We start from the raw sequence: 19,347 nt of genomic DNA, 5'->3' as shown, positions 1-19,347 counted from the left end.
TTGGGTGTATGAAATGAAGAAGCCACCTTTCTCCTTCTGAAGAGCAGTAATGAGAACCAGAGTGGCACCCAGACCTGTACTAGCTGGCAGCACATTGCCTGCAGAGGAAGTTCACACTAATCATCCTGGTGTGAAGGTATTATCCTCGTTGGTGTGCTTGAACTGCCTCATTAAACACCTCACTTGATGGTTATACCACCAACTAGAACTTTATCTTCAGTCTCTCAACTTTGCCTCTCTCTTATGTGAGCAGCCAGTTCTTCCAGTAAAAGTGGCGCACCGACAGAGCTGTCCACTGCTTGCAGAGCTGCTTTTGCAAATATCGCAATGAAAAGCAGGAGCTGGGATTCAAGGCTGTGAAGAGATATTTTTCACGGCACAGATATAATCTTCTTTTCTCTCGTAGAATCTGGCCCACATTTTACAAAGTCATCTGTCAAAAATTCAGCAACTACTTTAAAACTGGTCAAATACATTTTGCAGACGGAGATAAGCTGATTGTACGTTTGTTGTCCATAACCTCTGATAAAACTAACTTATCTCATAAAAACATCTTCATCCCAGTGGACACCCGTAAAAGAAGCAACATGTAAGTAATTTTTTTGAACTTCCCATGAGACACGCAAGCATTGTGAGAAAATCAATGTGCCTTTCAGTTACTAAATCTTGCTTTAATTTGCAATACAACTGCATAATTAGAATAAATAAACCATTTAATGATTATTAATGTAATGAGGAAAATGATATGAGGATATAAGGGAAATATAACATTGCTAATGTTTGGGAACCTTTCTAATTAAATATCTTATAGTATCCTGATGTGTAGCAGCAACTGCTACCAATCATTTCCAGTAATGTCTAGACTTTGTAGATAGAAAAAAATATTTGACACCAATATTTGACATTGTGACTTTTCTATAAAAAAAAGAGTCTAACTTGTTGCATTATATGCGTCAGGGCTAACGAGATGGATGTCAGTATGTAAGTAAGTAAAGTTTATTTGTTCAGTGCCCATCATGGGCAAAACCATCACAATGCATTGTACAGAAACCCAATAAAATAAGCATTAAGATTAAGTTTCGATGCAAAAATATTTATTCATTTTGCTATTTTGTTGTAAATTGTTATTTGCTGGAATTGTAAAAAAAATCTACGCTTTCACAAAGTTGCAAATTTAAACATGTATTCCTCTGGCAAAATCTCATATGGTATTTTTATTTGTATTTTATTTCCTCCTTTTTAGCATGTCTTTTAAATCAAAATTTTAAAGTAAAAACCAGTGGCTTTTTTACTTGTATTCTGTACAGCTGCTGGAAAATGTTGGAGTCTTTTGTCAGAGCATGGAATCAGTTTCTGGACTTATAGAACCTTTATTTATTCACATAGTCTCATTGAGACACAAGTTCTCATTTACAAAAGAGACCTGTTAGCTCATAAATGTTAACTCATACAGACCAACAATACAAGACTTACTAAAATACAGTGTCACAATGTTTAAAAGAATAAATAATTAAGCAAAAAAAAAAAGAGAAAATTTAAGAACTAGAGTAAGAATTGATAGCAAGATAAATTGGTAATGATGGGCATATGAAAGTGGTTTATTAAAAGGAAAAATATTCCATCATTAAACATCTGTAGCAATCATTCAAGCCAAACAACAACAAAAGAAATAAGAAAGCTGGTGAACTTTATTCTAGGACTGCCTTGTGCGAAACTCCATCCATCTTCCCTTCAACTCTGACCAGCTCCCATTTTCCTGCTTAAGAGACAACCACTCAGCATGATACTGCCACCACCATGCTTCACTGTGGACTAGGGGTGTTCAACACAATCTCTTTAATACACCGAACAGTATTATGTGAAATGTTCAAAGCTCGGGACGGTGCAGAACTGCCAGATGTCCTGTGGACAGACTCTCCCACTCCAGCTGTCAGTTTGGGTGGACGGCCATGTCTTAGTGGGTGTTGCAGTTGTGTAATAATGTTTCTGTTTTTGGAGGATGACCGGGCCTCAAAGAGATTTCCATGACATGTCTGGCGTGTTCCTTGGTCTTCATCATGTTGTTTGTTGGTTGCACTGGATTTAATTAGCTGAGTTAATTATCATAGATGATGAGGCTGAATACAATACACGACACACGTTTCAGTGTGGTATTTATATTAAAAAAAGGGAACATTATGTATAATTTTCCTTCTGCTTAACATGAAATGACATGTTTGTGGTTGTAGGATGATAAAATGAGGATAAGTTCAATGGGCATGAGTATATTGGCATGTAAGCCTAAACACAGACAAAACTGTGTTTAATTTTCTCATGAAGCACCTGAAACACCTCCTTGCTGGTCCCATCCTAAAAAGAGATTTTGCCCCCCTTTTTTTTTTAAAAGCAAAACATGCATACGTCTATAAATCCTCTAAAGTTGTTTTCATTTTAGCTCTCTGTTTCGTATTTCTTTTATTTCCCTAAACATTAACCGTTGTTTTAATGTTTAAGGTTGATCGGCTGCAATATTACCTGCACAGTGCATTCTAGACGTCCCTAGTTTTAAGCTTTATTTAGAAAATGTTTTGGTTGCAAAGTAAAATCTGTTGTTTACGCCAATGGCAGCCGCAGATGAACTTTCTGAAAAAGAAAAGAATGGAGAAAAGTGGGCACTTTCCCTAACCTACCAAGCTCCCTCACGGATGCTGTGGGCAACAGCTTTTTTTGCTTTAACTACACAGTGAATCACAAGTCAAGTGTTTGGATGAATTTGTTGTAGTGCAGAGGGAGTGCTCAAAGTGAGGAGTGCAACAGGAGAGGGCGAGAGAGAATGAGTGTCGGAGGATAAAGAAAGATAGCAGACCGTAGGAGTTCAGAGGTAGATAAACCTGGAAAGAGAGCAGACGAGCCGGCTAAAAGCAACGCAAGTAGGAAGAGGACAAGTGAGACGGAAAAGAGAGGCTTCAGTTCCCAGAGCTCTCTGACAGGCACTCATCCCCCCCCCCCCGAGACCTCTTATCTACAGGGGGCATCTTTGACTTGATAATCCTGCTCTTCGTCACCCTCATCACCCTGAAACCCCTTCTCTCTACACACACATCTCTATATCTACACCCTTCCCAGGAGGGCGAGGCACTAGCTGTCACACTGCCTATACCTCCAGGCTGCTTGTGGGGCAGGGTAGCGAGGGAGGAGGGGGTGGAGGAGTTGACACTGTGCCCGACTAAGAAGTCACCTTTCTGGAATATGAATTGTAATGAAGGCGACGATGAGGAAGGGGTGGGGTGGGTGGGGGGGGCAGCACCAAACATGCTGCCGCTGCTGCAGAATGTGTGTGTTTCTGTGTGTGTGAGACAGATGGGGAGTTGCAGAGTGCTGACAGGCCCTTTATGCTTCCTGGCTGCCAGATTATTTTTGGTAATTTATAACCATTGTTGCTTAAAGGAGCTTTTATTTCCAACGGTTACAGAGGCAGCAGTACTCCAACAACAGCACAGAAACGCACTCCAGCAGGTGATGTGTGTATTTTTGTTGTGTTTATATATATATATATATATATATATATATATATATATATATATATATATATATATACATTCAAATGATATTTGGTATCATTTGAATGTAGAGGAGCACTGGGGATAGACATACTCTCTTTATGAGACAATGCACAGATAAACAATACATGAAATTATATTGCAGCCTTTGTAAAATAAACTAAAATAAGAAAGGGCTCAGAGGATAGAAAATATATTCCCTTGATGTTATGAAAATTCATTTTTTTTTTTTTTTTTTTTTTTGCAATCTCTGGTCTGCATTATGAAGCAGACCTCACCTATTATTGACACAAATTTGTTAATCTGCATCTGAGTCCAGAATTATTCATACCCTAGGCAGATTTTGCTTCAAAATTATTTCCTTTCAATCAATATGTTTGTTTCTGATTGTAGATGACACAGCTGTATCTCAAAAGATACTTAAACAATGTAAAAGTATCGATTTTGAAAAAAGTAACTTATTTGTTTTTATTTGTATATTATTATATAATTGGTATGTCAAACATTCTTTACACCAAACTCAATAATAATTAATAATAATAATATTTATTGGGAAAGCAGCAATAAATTCTTCAAAGTGCTTTTTGCATGTATTTACTGGTATTTTATATATTTATTTTTGGTTTATGAGCTCCAAGTCATTGAGGGTGCAACATCCCCATTACTATCACCTTAATCTTTCTGTAGGAAATTCAAGTTGGGACTCAGGCTGAGATCCTCCAAAACGTCAATATTGCTTCCAGAGGAAACATGTTGGTATATAAAAGTGTTACTTTAAACCCAAATCTGCAAGGGATATGAATAATTTTGGACTTAACTGTGTTCTCCAAAGACTTCCTCCTTACCCAAACGCTCTACTGACTCGTAAAATTTTGCTATTAATTTCATAAAACATTCCTTTTGAATACAGTATACCAAATTCCCCGGTTCTGACAATTAAACCTTTTTGAAATGAAATTTAACATATGCAAATTTGCTGATAAAAATATTCATCAAAATAAATGTTGTACCTTGCAGCTCAGAACTCAATCTTTGTCACATATGTACTACCTAAGTTACTTACCTAGCTACTAAATTTGGTATAATTCACTCAGAGGTGTACAGTTTTGGCTGTAATAATAGCAAGTGATTGTGGGTTTTTCAGCTGTCTGTTCAAAATACAAGAAAAAGCCAGGAAAACCGCATTTATCTTCACCAGATAAGCAGCACGGTTATCTAGTCAGTAAATTTGTTTCACAGTGACCAAAATAACAGTTATTGCATCTATTGTCCTTAAGCACAGATGTCTGCTACTGTTAAAGTCTTGCACTGAGAAGAGATTTAAAGCAACTAGTTGATTTGCTTCCAATGTAATTCTTTTTGCAGCAGTCTGTGTGATTATGTTGATCTGGATTGATTCCTGTGGTGGGAAGCAGGCCAGCTTAAGTTGCACTGAATACTCCATGAAGCCTTAAATGAATCTCTGGAGCTCAGGAGCTCAAAGGCTTCTGCATTGGTAAAGTTATGTCGTCTAATTTTGATGAATACAAGTAACTAGTATTAAAAATCTTCCTCTAAACTTGACTCGAGTTCACACATGTCATCCTGCAAGTATTGCCGGTGGAAAAGGCGTGGCGTTAATGATATTTTGGATTCATTCACTCGGCACGATGCATGTCAGCAAACACATTGGAGCGGTAATCCAATCAAAAAGTCATGATAATGTTGTGTTTCACAGGAAAACTGACAGAAAGCCTACAGAAGACACCGGGACTAACAACATGTGAGGCTAAATCTTATTCCACATTTATTTTTTTCTGTACAGCTGCAGCCATTCACATTGTAGCAGTGTCAAAATCACTTCAGCCGCAAATTATATCCTGTCCTGTTCTGACAGACGTAATTAAATCCAATTCTTCCACTCCTCCATTTGATTCCCATTAGTGTTCATCTGCCATTCTCCTCTCAAATTCCCATCCCGCAACAAAACATTTGAATGACAATGGCGCAGTCATAACACCCGCACCAGGCTCAAGCTCTTCTTCCCTGCCTTTCTCACTGTTTCTCTCCTTCCCACACCCTCTCCTTTCTGAAATTGATAGAAAGGAAAACAAAATGACAGGGTTTCATATCGCTGCTGTGATATCCCGAGACTACACAGGGAAATGACTATTTCCACACACAAAAGGCTCCATTACTGCCAGGTGACCTCCCGTCATTGTGTTCCTTAACCTCTGAGTTAGACACCCCAGGATCTGCGCTTCAGCGTGTGTGGCAGCAGGCGTGTGTGTGTGAATGTGTGTGTGTGTGTGTGTGTGTGTGTGTGTGTGTGTGTGTGTGTGTGTGTGTGTGTGTGGCGTAATAGTGTCTGTACTGAAGCCTGTCATACAGTGGTGAGGAATTTATCCTGTCATTCATCCAAATACTTTTTTCTCTCACATTCCTTTTTGCCGTCGCGTTTCTGATGATGACGTCTCCTTCTATTTTTAGAGCTCAAACTTCCCGCTATTTAAAGTGTCAGTCTAGCATGCGTTCACATTTTGAATGCGCACGCACTCATGCTTGCATAAACCTGTTATTATGTATAAAACATTATTAAAAGCCAGTTTTCACAAGCTCATATGATTTCCTGCACACCTGTGACGCACTGTTTAATTAAAAAAAAAGTAATATAATTTACTGTTCTTTTCTTTGCAGACCTTTGTGAAAGACTGTGTACAGCTTTGTCTTCACAATGACAGCTTGGAAATAAAGTGCTGTAATCATTTCGGCCCCTTTTCAACTGCTTTGGTTCAAAATCTTTGGGGCAATATAATAGCTGTCTTTGGGACATACTGTATCTACAATAATGCATTTCATGACCTCATTGGGGAAATTTCACTCTAACTTAGACAGCCATGTTCTAAATTGTTTTAATCTACTAAAAGTTTGCTGTGACTGTTACTCCAATGAACTATAATTACCAACACACATACCCTCGATAGTTATTTTTCAGGTATCAGAAGATTTAATATTTTTTTTACCTTCGGCTAATCAAAATAGTTAACTACTGAAAGAGAAAAAATTATATTCTATGGTTTAGTACACAAGTACAAAACAGGATGTTGAGCCCGAAATGCCAAGCTGTGTGTATGACCTTGGGGCATGGATTAGAGAAGGGGCAAACTGACCCGGAGCCGGTAAGAGATCAGTCAGTAACCACTTGAGCATGTCATTACCAGGTGCCACGCTGCAAACTTGTAATTGTGTGCACAGATAACCCGAGGTCATACTATCACAGTGAACTACAGTTCAAAACTGTTTTTATTTTCTGAACGCATAATTATATCCCTCTGTCAATTGTTCCGAGTCTCTACCAGGACCTCCCTTAAAGGGGACATATCGTGCTCTTCATTTCTTCCTTTTTATATTGAAATCATTCAGTTGTGGTCTATATTAGTGGAACTGCGAAGCTTTGGTGAGAATTTCTCATTAATTTACCCTCTCATCCCCCTTTTTGCCCCAGTTCTGAGGTGTGTCTAAGAGCAACTCATTTTGGTGCGTTCTCTTTAAATCTAAAGGAAGCCCTTCACCCACCCCCTACAGGTCATAGAGCGTTCCACTCCAACCCCATTTTTGTAGCATGCTGGGGGGACGGTGTGATGATCAACCGAACATTTTGACTTGTAGCTTCGACAAAATCTCTCAGAGAAGTAAAAATGGCGGCTCTGTGTAATTGGTAAGCTTTACCTCAATGACCTTGTTTAGCAGTTCTGCAGGAAATACTGTGATGTAATTGTGCAAGAAACACTATAGAAAACAGAGAAAACTGAACGGCTTTAAAAAATATTAGGCAAAAAGAATTTTAAACCTCTACACATCACCTGGACAGACTACGTTTAAATTTTCTGCATTGCTAGAATCTCCAAGTACACAACAAAAGCATATTAAAGGGCTAATAAAGGGGATTTTGTATGATTTGTCCGCTATAAGCTTCTGGCCATTTATCTGTTTCTGTCAGAATTGTGTCTTGTAGTCCAACTTACATTTAATGTATTATTCTGCTAAGTGTAAAGGCTCAGTTTTATTTTTTCTTGGACATAATTTACAAAGAACAAGTGTACTGAATGTAACTCACAGTATCTAAAAAATTCCAATGTTACTTGGGGATAGAGCCCTGTTTCCACCGCCTCAGTTTGCCACACTCTACTCTGCTTCGTCTGCTTTGCAGGCATTTCAGCAACTGTTTTTTTTTTCTTTTTTTTTTCTTCAGGGCAAGCCCGAGTTTCTCCGGCCATTCTCAGGAGCAGGGTCAAACCGAGTGGACTCGAGCAGAGTTTTGACGTGAACCCACTGCCTTTCGGTGATTGGCCAAGGGTGAGGAGAAATGAAAAGTTTTCTCTCCGAGGAAGTCCAGATAAACTGAAGACTGACCACATTAATATTAAGGACCGCCATGAACAGAGTGAGTAAACCTAAACATACTGTAAGTTTACTGTTTAATAACCATGAACCACGCCTGAAGGGGGGGAAAAAAAGAAAAAGGACACTTCGGGTTTCTACATGCAGATCGTATCGCTGTATGCGGATTTACCAAGGCTTTCCCTCATTTTACACACACTGAAAGCTGTTAGATTTTTTTCTCTGAAGAGTGTTTGGTCCAAAAATGTGTTCAAGGCCACTGATCCATCCACTGTGTGCGGTAGAAGGCAAAGCTCCTCTCTGCCTTGCAGACTGAGAGCAATCCTTGCCAATGCAGGCTAAAGGCTAGAGAAGACCCACAGAAATGCAAAAACGTAATATGAAAAAAAGATACATTTAAGGTTAAGCTGTACAACAGAGGAGAAAGACTTATCATAACATGCAATGATTAATAGATATTTTGGCATGTTCAGATGCTCCCTCGTAAACTTTGATGAATATTCGGTTATAGAAGCACTATATAGGTACATAGGTGTGGTTATATGCATGCCTGGTTGCCCAGTGATTTGATGGCCGTCTATACAGCGTTGACCCCTCCTCTTTCTCATTCCTTGCAGCACAGAGATAGGTGCTATCCCCGCATAAGAATGCAAGGAATAAGTGGGTGCAGAAGATGCATGGATATCCTGGTTTGAAGAGAGAGAATCAACTCCAAGATGTTTGCACTCTGTCTTAGATTAATTTAGTGTTGGTAATCTTCTTATTCAAAAATCTGTGGAAATATGGGACACAAAATAACTTTTTTCTACTTTGTCAGTTGTCACAAGTGTTATTATCTTTGCTACAATAACAGGTGCAGATTTTATAAAAAAGCAGATTACCTTTATCTATTTCTGAACATGCCTTGAGGGGATATTAAATCCACGCTGGAACATGAAGGCGTGTCTTAGTCCTGCACTTTTTTTTTGTCAGTGTGCAAACTTGTTCTGCACTAAAACATGGAGCAGTTTGGCAATAAGATATTTTCCTAATAATATGGTTGAGTAATTATGATTCTTCAAAACGTACAAATAAAAACAAGGGACAAATAGATGGTCTTCAGCAGTTTATGGGGAGGGGGGGGGGGGGAAACAAATAAATTTAACAGAATGTAACTGAAGTCTCACTGCTTAATCCAAAAGTATATGACAGGATTTTAAAAGTACAAACTAACTTAACTTGTTTTCTCATTTATATTCATCCCCTCCTGCCTTTTTCCGGTCCCGCCCCCGGCTCTTCCTCTGCCCCCTTGGTCCATCTTTTACCACGGCCATTCTTCTTGGTGATACACTCTCTATTCCGGCCTCCTTTTCCTTTAATCCTGCTATTACCTCCTCCATCACATTCTCTTCATTGTCCTCCTCCCTTATCCTTCTTTGCACCCCCCCCTCCTCTTTCTCCACCAGCTTTCAGCTCAACTAATCAAAGAACATTAATACCAAACTATGTAAACCTCATCCCACTTAGTCTCCGCTGTAATCCATTTTCTTTAATGATACATACCTGCTCATTTGTTTGCAAACACAGATGATAAACAGGAGCCGCCTTTAGGTGTGCAGTTTTGGAAATGATGAAACTTTCTCCTGACATTTTCGGAGGCAAAAGAGGAATAATGATGCGAGGATGATATTTGTGAAAGTAGATGCACTCTGCTGCTGCTTCAGAGCGTGTTCATTCATTTACCATAACCATGCAGCGACTGAGTGACTCGAAATAGGAGTGTTGCTGCTAAGTGGAACCGAGACGGGGAGCAGCTGGGCGAAATTCACCTGCCACTTCCAATGTGGATCAGAAATTGCGCTCACACCAGCAACCCCTTCTCCAGCACTGGGAGAACAAATTTGGGAGAAACAAGAGGACAGAGCGTGCTGTGGCCGGATAAATCACAGACACTAGATTGAACGGAGGTCAGTGATGGAAACGGGAAACGGTCACATTCTTAGAGACCCACTGTGTTTGATGGAAAGGGTTTCATGGTCTGCTAAAGATGGAGCAATGGCTGTAACACAATGATTTACAGCAGCCTGAAGAGTGACAGAATCCAAACACTTTGTGCTCACGAAAAAAAAAGAAAGAATCCAAGTCCACTTCACGTTTTTCACAATTTTGGTGGGGAACTGGGTCTTCGAGTACTTTTTTTATCGTAAAAAGAAGGGAACGTGATTGTGCTGTGTACCCCAACTGCAAATGAGACGCTTTCAGGGCCACACTTGGAACAAAGGGGAATGGTTTTAAATATAACACAAATGCTGTATTACAGTTATTTATTTTTACAGCAACAACTGTAATATTTCTAGTCGAGATTGATGTACCATGATGTTATGCTTGATCTTCAGAAAACAAAGCAACCCTCATACAAGCTAAGTAATGGTTTAAATGCTCTAGACAGGTGAATTGGTGTATATAGCCTATCCCATTACATAAACAAATATGTAACTCTGTATATCTGATGCCATATTATCTTCTTGGACATTCAGCAGGGATGAGACTACTGAGGCCTTCATCTTTGGCAGTTGACTATCTTCACAGATGTCCTCTTCATAGAGGGGGTTCGTTGTAGCTCTCTCTAGCTGTGACCAGTCAGACCACAAAGGCACTATCGGCCATACATCCAAACTTTTGCATAGATTTTCTAATTCAACAACGTATCTTTAAATTGATAAAATAGGATTTGGATATATAAAATCTTCTGTATATGTAAATCCTAGTACATACCTAAGTTTACAGCTAAATACCAGACACCAGCCTCACACGTCCCCATTAAAGTATGCAAATCTGTCCGTCCGTCCGTCCGTCCATCCTGCAATTTATACTGCTGAGTATCCCCTCACTGCAATTTCAAAAATCTTGTTATATGGGAGTAAGAGGAACATAGAATTAAGGGTAGAAACAATCCTAAAAAAGGTCTATAAATACTGGTGCAGTGAGTATTTTTTTTCTTTCCTCTGACAAGCTTATATACCTCGACAGGAATAAAACCGAAGGTATAGTGAACAATCTTTTTTCGTTCCGGGGGGATCACTTTATCTATTGGTCGTCCCACATGCCATTGTCACTTGCTAACCTAACGTCAATCTACATGCTCGTTCCTCGCTAGTTTCCACTTGCTGGCCGTGCACGCACACTTCTAGTGTTTATGTATCCAATCAGCATTGGTTTCATTGTGGCGCCGCTGCTCTCCCCGTATTCTTTAAAAATGAATGAGAGTCTTAAGAAGCAAACCGGCTTACAAGTTTATGAGAAGAACAGGAAGGCCTCAGAAGACAGAAATAAGATCAAAGTGGGTTTGGGAGATTTTTTTCACGCAATGCCCCTGAGGAGTGAAAGACCAGGTAAGACGGTTTTGCGCATGAGCGCAGTTATTCACAAAGGGAATTGAGGGTTTCTTACCTATATTTCTGGAAAAATCATACACTCTACCTTTAACATAAATGAATGTAGATGTGAGCTGGGGTGGTTTAAAAATTAAGAAGTGTTTACTCACGTGACTACAGAACCACAGAGACTCAAGAGTTTTATGGAAAGCTCTGAAACTGCTGTTCAGCCAGCAATAAACAGAAAGTCACTCAAGTTGAGTCCCTGACCACCGAGAATTAATGTACTCACCAAGAAGCATTCTATCCTACATCATGCCATCGTGTAATAAGTTCCCAACCATTTCTTTCATTAAAATGGATGAGTTGTCCTTTGAATGAGGCCACCTTGCCAGAATGCTGGTTAGTTATTTGTACATTGACTGGTGTGAGGTGTGTACCATTAACAAACATGTTCATCCATTGGAGGTGCTCAAGTGATAGAGATAAACTAGTTTCCAGAGGTTGAACACTACATTGGTTAACAGACCAGCGCGATGCACTTTGGCTTGGCTAAAGGTTGCATTCCAATACAATTATCCTTGAATCCCCAAAACAAAGTAATTCCCCTGATATATAAACTGTTAAACGGCACATTTCCTTGTCAGCTTAAGCCACAGAAATGGGAGGTATTTGGAAAATGAGTATAAAACCACTGTAGAATAATCTAAACACCAAACATGTCAAAGTTATGTTTAAATTTACTAAACTGTTAAGTGGAACATACAAAGTTAGCCGTATTTCAACCAAGCATTCAATTTGAATTACATACCCCTGGATCTTCAAAAGCTTTTTTTTTTTTTTTTTTCGAATGACATAAATTTCTTATGCTGATGCACAATTTTGTTAGAGGTAATTTTCAATCAAAAACTGAAAACAACATGTTTTCTTTTTTTCTCAGATTTGAACAATCTTTGCAGCATATCCTGCTGGGACTTATTAAAACATGACCCAACCTTTGGCTGATGATATCTCACTTAGAAATGCTCTTTGTTCTCCCGCCCACTTCAGCTGGCCCACTGGATTTGATGATTAAACCAAAATGAACCCTTAACTTAGCCATTAGAGTGGTTTCTTCAAATAATAAGCTGGTTTTTAAAAATAATGAATGCTTTTCTGACCCTCCAAACTGTTTTTGTACTATTTTGCCTCTCCCATAATCCCAATTACAGAGACTACGTTCTGTGTTTTTGCAAGCTCTAGGTCTCAAATGCCATAAGACCATATTTTCATAAAATACCTTGATTTCACTTAACTCTTTGTAATAGCTGTGCAGTGTTCAAGGAGACACAGACATAAGTGAACTAAAGAAACATTTGACCATCACAGAAGCCAAAGTCACCCAGATTTTACCCTAACCTTAAATTGCACTCTATACTAAGTAGTCCATTTTTGATTTAAAAAGACTGTTTTTTTTTCATGACTCAGATGTGTGTGTAAGTCTTGAATTAATAAAAAATTATTTCCATCTTTGGATTTCATCCATCCATTGGATGGATGGATGAAAGGTGGCGTACGCCCTCAGCAGGTCACCAGTCCATCACAGGGAAACCAAGCAGACACTCACATGTTTCAACTTTAAATTGTTTAGTTTAAAAAAATCCAGAGACAAACAGAGGCTTCAATTGTGTTTTTGGAAACATGTATTATAGCTGAATATATATATATAAACATTACCTACAAAGCAACTTTATTGTGAAATAGAAAGTGCCAATTAGTATTTACACTGGTCTTTTTTGAAATACAAACTGGATTTTTTAACATGTTTGGCTCTTCAGTTGTCACTTTCTGTGGAGTAAAACATTCCAGGGTGTATTTATTATCTCATTGTGTCTTGTAACATCATTTCAAAGCTGGATAATCTTATGACAGAATTTTTGTTGGGATGGATATGTCAGCAGACAGACCAGCTTCCTGATTTGGCACGTTGGCAAGTCTGGCACATTTTACTGAAAGATCCTGATTTATTGAAATTTCTCCCACTTAATTCCCCTCCATTGTGAACACAGACAGCTCTGTGGCTGAGTCGACGGAGACTTTGTGTTTGCTCCAGTGTGCAGTGAGAATTTGGCTCGCATGGAGGCAGTGCTGTGTCATCCACACACTGAAGAGAGTCGGTGAATGATTGCAAAGAGCTTGAGCTCCAAAGACTGATACCGGATACAGGAGAAAGAGAGAAACAAGGACAGGTGCTGTCTCTTTTATGAACTGTTCAGTACAGTAGATGTTTGCAAAGGCCATGGACAGAAGCAGATTGAAAACCAATAAGACAGAATGGTGTTCAAAGGGATATTGCACGCAAGAAATGCACTTTCCCTAGACAGTCATTAACAGAAAGAAACGCTGATTACCTCAGGAACATGCAGGACAATACGATAGCACAGGAAACAATGGCTGCCTCTGTGTATTTCTCATCCCTATAGGAATGAAAAAGGAATTTTGAAAGTGCTCTAAATTGGCCATTAAAATATGTAAACTATAGTCAAACATGTTTGTAAATGTGCTTAACTAAAACTTAACTAAAGATGTTGGTTCAGTCTGTCGCTGTTCTCAATCATTGCAGATGCTGTCTGACAAAGGAAGGTTTATAAGTTCATACCGGTTGTACTTTGAATATTTGAACTTAGAAAAAGTTGAGAACTTGTCATTTAACTTATGGTTAATAAAGTTTCTGCACTGACGCAAGAATTTAAGTTTGTATCCAGCTTTCAATACTTCAGCAACAGCGTTAAAGTCTTGGTAGAAACTGAGCACCTTAATCTTATTCTCAAACCAATTTTTATTTCTCAACGTTGAAAAGCAGACCAGATGAGCAAAGGAGTCTGAATAATTAGTTAGAATTTAACACATTTTTGGGGTTTAATTACTTTATTTTCGTTAATGTGTACATGATTTCTACAAAGAAATACTGTTGGCAAAATGTATGTATCCATGAACATATTTTTATTAGAGATCTAACTTGTGACAAGAAGAAAATGTATATAAAAGAGTCCTATGCATTTAACTCTTCCCTGAATAGACATCAACCACAAATGTAAGTTTAGAGAGTTCCTTATTTTAACTTTGCTTTCAGCAATCTAAGCAGGATGAGCTATATGATCATGCTAGCTTTGGAGCATGCCCCCCCCCCCCCCCCCCCAAAAAAAAAGAAAGCTCACATTCAATGATACTTTAGGTGTATTGGATCCTAAGCAGAGGGAGGTCCAATTCCAGTTAAGACACGACAGCCACTGACACTAAGTCCACTATTGCTTAAATTATTAATAGTTTGATCTTGATTGCTTGTTGTGCATTGAACACCTCTAGTGCCATGTGTATTAATACACATTATTTACTAAATAAGTAGCAGCAGTTTGGAGGTAAGTTTAATTGTCAAATTTGTCATTTCGTCTGTCTGTGTGATATGCAGCTTTTTGACTCAGAAGTGTGTGTTAGTGCGCGCACGTGATTAAGAGGGGGTTATGCTATTCATTGATTGGAGTTTATTTGCAGTTTTAATGCAGTTATTATGCATGTAAAGAGAATCCAGCACAAAACTTGCAGAAACAAATGTTAGGGGAAAGGTAGGGTGGACGATTCTTCCAGAAAAGTAGGTAGAAAATGCCCAAGCCCAATTTTTAATAACTGGACACGTGCAAGTCCATCTTGCCTGCTCTCTTATTTCTTTCTTCTGAGGCATTCCTCTACGTCTAATAAACTTGTAAGACAGTTTGCTTCTTGCGACACCGTAGACTATGCGACTCATAGACTCATAGTCTACGGTGAGAGCAGCGGGGCTACAATGAACGGCTAACACTGAAGCTAACTGGTACATGCGCATTCAGGAACCAGCACACACATTGGCGTTACGTGAGCACTTCACAATGATTGGCAATGATTGACAACCAATAGAAAAGGTGATCCTTCCAGAACTCAAAGCCGATAAAGATTGTCTGCTGTACCTTTAGGTTATGATTAATTTCATACCTATCACATTTTGAAAATTGTCCCTTGTGTGATTTCAATTGGTCTATTTCTGAATTTCGTTATGATGAAAATAACCCTGGTATTTTATTTTTAACTTTAAAATTATTTTAAATACTTTTCAATTTTGGTACTCAAAATGTTTGAAGAAAATGTTCACCTAAGTTTATTCTTATTAATGTAATTACAAATTTATCAATTTATTTTGTGAGAAATTATGCGTTCTTGGGGGCCCCCTGCTGACCTGGAGGCCCTAAGGAGCAGATTAGGTCCCTTTGCTTTGGTCCGAGTTTAGTAGTTTTGTCTCTCATTAAAGAAAGCGTAACAAAACCAAAATATTAAATTAATTATGGTCAGTAATTAACTCATCTAACTCTCCCAAGCTGATAAGACTCTAACAGATGAGTTCATCGTGTTAGCTGATGATAAAATCAAACATGATAAAACACCAATATTGAATAGGGCAGCTGGAAACAGGGATCTCCGTGATCTCCATTACTTAATTTTCTGCATGTTGTCTCCTAAAAAATGTCATGACCGACTGGACGAACTGCTCTGCATGCAGCTGTGGTTAGTGTGGTTTCCAGTAAGAGAAAAAAATCAGGTGTGCGCCGTCAGTCGCGCTTGGACGGAGAGGGAGGGTGCAGGAGAGACAGAAGGAGCTGCTGTGCGCGACAGATCTCATCTCTCAAAATCAACCAGTCATTGTACCAAAACACAAGAAGCGCTCCTGATCCTCAAAGGAACCAGCTCCCAGACTGACCTCGGTCTCCCCGCAAACTTCGCGCCGGCGCTCCAGCATGTCCAGCGGGGGCCAACACCGCGGATGTGCCACATGAGGCGGACCCGAGAAACTGAAAGCAGCGCTCAAAGTTTGCCCACGGGGACCACTGTGACTCTGAACAAAGCGAACACGCAACTTTCAACGTGTTTTCTGCCCCTGTGACACTTTCCTCTCGTCACCTGGCCCGGCACTTTGGGATTGCTGGGATTCAGCGGCGCGTCTTTTTTATGTTCAGCCGAGGAGACGTGTAGTTTTTCAGGGTGGTCCGCTCTTAGGAAGGTGACATGCAGGTTCTCCGTTGGACCACAGTTCTCCTCTGTCAGTGGATCCTACAGAAGGTAAGTTGTACTTCTGTCTAGAGGACGAACAAACAGATAATTTGATCATTTACTTTAAAGAAAAATCATCTGCTGGAAACAGGTGCACAGGTGCATGCTTTCATTCCTGATGTAAAAGAATTAAAACACAATAAAATTATAATTAATTTAAAATAATGTTAGCCTACAAAACACGAAACAATACTGATGTATCTGCATTTCAGTTTTTGTTTTTTGTTTTTTGCAATTTTCCCCCCTTGACTGGAAAGAAAAAAGAAGCGCGTGTGCGCCTCCGCTTCCAAGCGCGCAGATTTGTGCTGCCTGAGCGCTTCCTTTTCACTCCCAGTTCAGCCGCCCTCCTTATCCATTTATCTATTTGCCCTTCCAGCAACTTCCTCTAAAATTTTCTTCAGAAGTTGAATACGCCCATGGCTTGGTTTATTATCGTGCCATCGCTATGTGATAGAGTTGGTGCGCTCAGTTGTGTTTACTGTGGCTGCTGCAGTGTGAACTCACTGTGCACGCGTGTGTGCATAAGCGCAAGTGGATTTATTTTGGTACCAAAGTTTTCCTAAAAATCTCACGTTGGCCTTATTGTCGCTCATGTTATGGCTTCACGCCCAGGAAAAGAGCTTTAAAACAGATCTGACCGGAAATGCTGATAAATCACCTACTGACATGTATCTGTTTTAGGCTTTTAGACTAAAAGTCAGCTCTCACTAAATTTCTTATCTTTTGCCAAATAATATTCTCTAAATGTTACACTGACTTTGGTCTCTTGTTTGTCTCCATCCCTCTATATTGCCACCGTGGTCCGTTCTTGCTTATTTTGCTCTATCAAAAAGAAAGCCCTCAATGATTTTTGTTAACTCTTTTAAATCTGTTAGATATGTGGTGCATTTAAAAAAATATATAGAATATTATTCAGATGTTCCTTACATTTGGTAATTCAATTAATACATTCTATAGATTTATTGTGCATGATTTGGAAGTAATTCAGGCGTTTAATTCTGTTAGTTTTGATTTATCTGGCTTACTGCTGATGAAATCTCAAAATTCAACTTATTAGCGAATGTTAATATTACAGCAGACCATTAAAAAAACTTTGATAAATGCCAGCCTATTGAAAAGTATGTTTGTAAAACTGTACACTACAAGCACTCGGTATTTGGTTGGGGCTCCTTGTGCATTAATACTAATTAACATTACCCAACCACCTGGTGGAGTTGGAGCGTAGTGGTTATAGAGCAGGGCACTTGCATCCTGGAGAGGCTGCAAGGTTCCTGGTTTGACTCCCACAGGCTGCCACACTGGGTCCCTGAGCAAGACCCTTAGTCTCAGAATGCTCCCGGGAGCCGCTTAGTGGCAGCCCACTGCTCCCTAAGGGAAGGGGTAAATGCATAGGATGAATATCGTTGGAATGTATGTTGCAATGACAATAAAGATAAAGCTTACTGCATCAATGCGGTGTGGCATGGATATGATCAGCCTATGCCTGAGATGTGAAGGATGCCCAGTTTGTTCTAAAAGTGTCTTTCAGATAGCCGGCACTGTTCGATCTGTTGGGTCTGGTGTCTTATTTTCTTCTTGACAATTCTTCATATATTCTCTATGGATTTTAATGAATTTTAGGTCAGATGAACTTTTGGGTCAGTCAGGCTTTAAGTGTGTGCTCCTCCACTCTTCCTAGAGACTCTAAGACTTTGTTTCCAAATTAAACCAAGACTTAGGATCACTGAATAAACGTACTGTCCCCAGGTAAGGCTTTTCTGGTGTTTTTCTGGTTCAGCTGTGGCTTAATAAAGAATACGGCAACTGAAGTACATCTCCTGCATACATCTGAGTGTTGTGGTTTTTGAAGCTCTAACTCCAGCCACAGTCCACGCCTTGTTTATCTCACGCAAACTCTTAAATGGGCTTTGGTTCACATTCCTCTAAAGGCTGTGGTTATCCCTGCTGCTTGCACACTGTTTTCTACCACACTTTTTCCTTCCACACAACTTTCCTTTAATATGCTTGAACATGTTACATTGCACATAAACTTTATTTAACAATTATGCTAAGTGGCTTAAATGATGGCATTAACTGTTGGCGTGAATACTGTCAGGTCAGCAGTCCTCCCATGAGGTAGGGCAAATCATAGCCAGTATTGACCATCATGTTTAATCATACTTATATAATACAGTATAAAAAAAGTTAAGGAACTGAATTTTGTATTTTTGTTTTCTGCCAGTCATAATGATAAGAATTAAAGAAATTAAACACTTGAAATGCATGTATCTGTATTAGATGACCCTATATGATTTACTTAAACGTAACGTTTAAGTAAATAAATTAACATTTTGATGCTACTCTAAGTCACTGAGATGCAATTGTTGAAGGTTCAGTGAGCAGCCCTGATGTGTAAAGCAAATCTTATTAACAGGCTAATGTGACTTGATTCAAATGATAAGGTGAAGTCTTATGGAGTCACAGGGGTGCGGACTGATGGGGAACCGTTTGCTGCCACCAGATTTTCTTGGTGACAAGGAAACACTGGTGGTGTTTTTTAAAAAGAAAAATACATGCCATTGTGTGTTGTTTCTGTCTGATGTTTATTCTTCTGAACACTGGCAACTGTTCATAAATCAGGAATTGGGGTTTATTCTGTGAAAGGTAAGATGCAAGCCTCTTTTCAAGACCGAATGCAAACAGTGTATCCTGCAATTTGGGGTTCAAGTGTTAGTTTAGGATATATTCTGTATTGGATTATGTCAGACAAACCTTGCAGTCTTTATGTCACTTTAAAACAAAACAAAAAAAATTCTCCTCATGTTGTCTCAGTAATTTTGCTTGAGATTGCAAGACAAGTTTCAACCGCCAAACGTTTTTTGTACTAGGAGCACAATTAGCAAGAGGGCCAAAGGTGAGGCGGTAAAACATGCAGTGGAAAACCTCGTTTTGATAATCTGAACTAACCAAACCATAAGTCA

General features: G+C 39.2%; 1 protein-coding gene across 2 annotated transcripts in view; it reads left to right on the top strand.

Moving 5' to 3' along the window:
* The first annotated feature begins 7,770 nt into the window (after window positions 1-7,770).
* The window catches only part of LOC105930878 (neurexophilin-4), a 73,788-nt gene continuing 62,211 nt past the window's right edge, over window positions 7,771-19,347 (top strand). Inside the window, exon 1 of one of the 2 annotated variants that reach the window (XM_036152194.1) lies at window positions 7,771-7,962. In XM_036152194.1, the coding sequence (XP_036008087.1) occupies window positions 7,954-7,962 (9 nt within the window). In that variant the 5' untranslated portion in view covers window positions 7,771-7,953. Of the gene's footprint in view, window positions 7,963-15,872; window positions 16,397-19,347 lie in introns of those variants that run through there. The other variant, XM_012869283.3, reaches the window with a different exon arrangement.

This window comes from Fundulus heteroclitus, chromosome 20, assembly GCF_011125445.2.
Source record: "Fundulus heteroclitus isolate FHET01 chromosome 20, MU-UCD_Fhet_4.1, whole genome shotgun sequence".
Taxonomy (NCBI): domain Eukaryota; kingdom Metazoa; phylum Chordata; class Actinopteri; order Cyprinodontiformes; family Fundulidae; genus Fundulus; species Fundulus heteroclitus.
The sequence above is the reverse complement of the archived record's forward strand: the minus strand, read 5'-3'. Positions and strand labels throughout refer to the sequence as shown.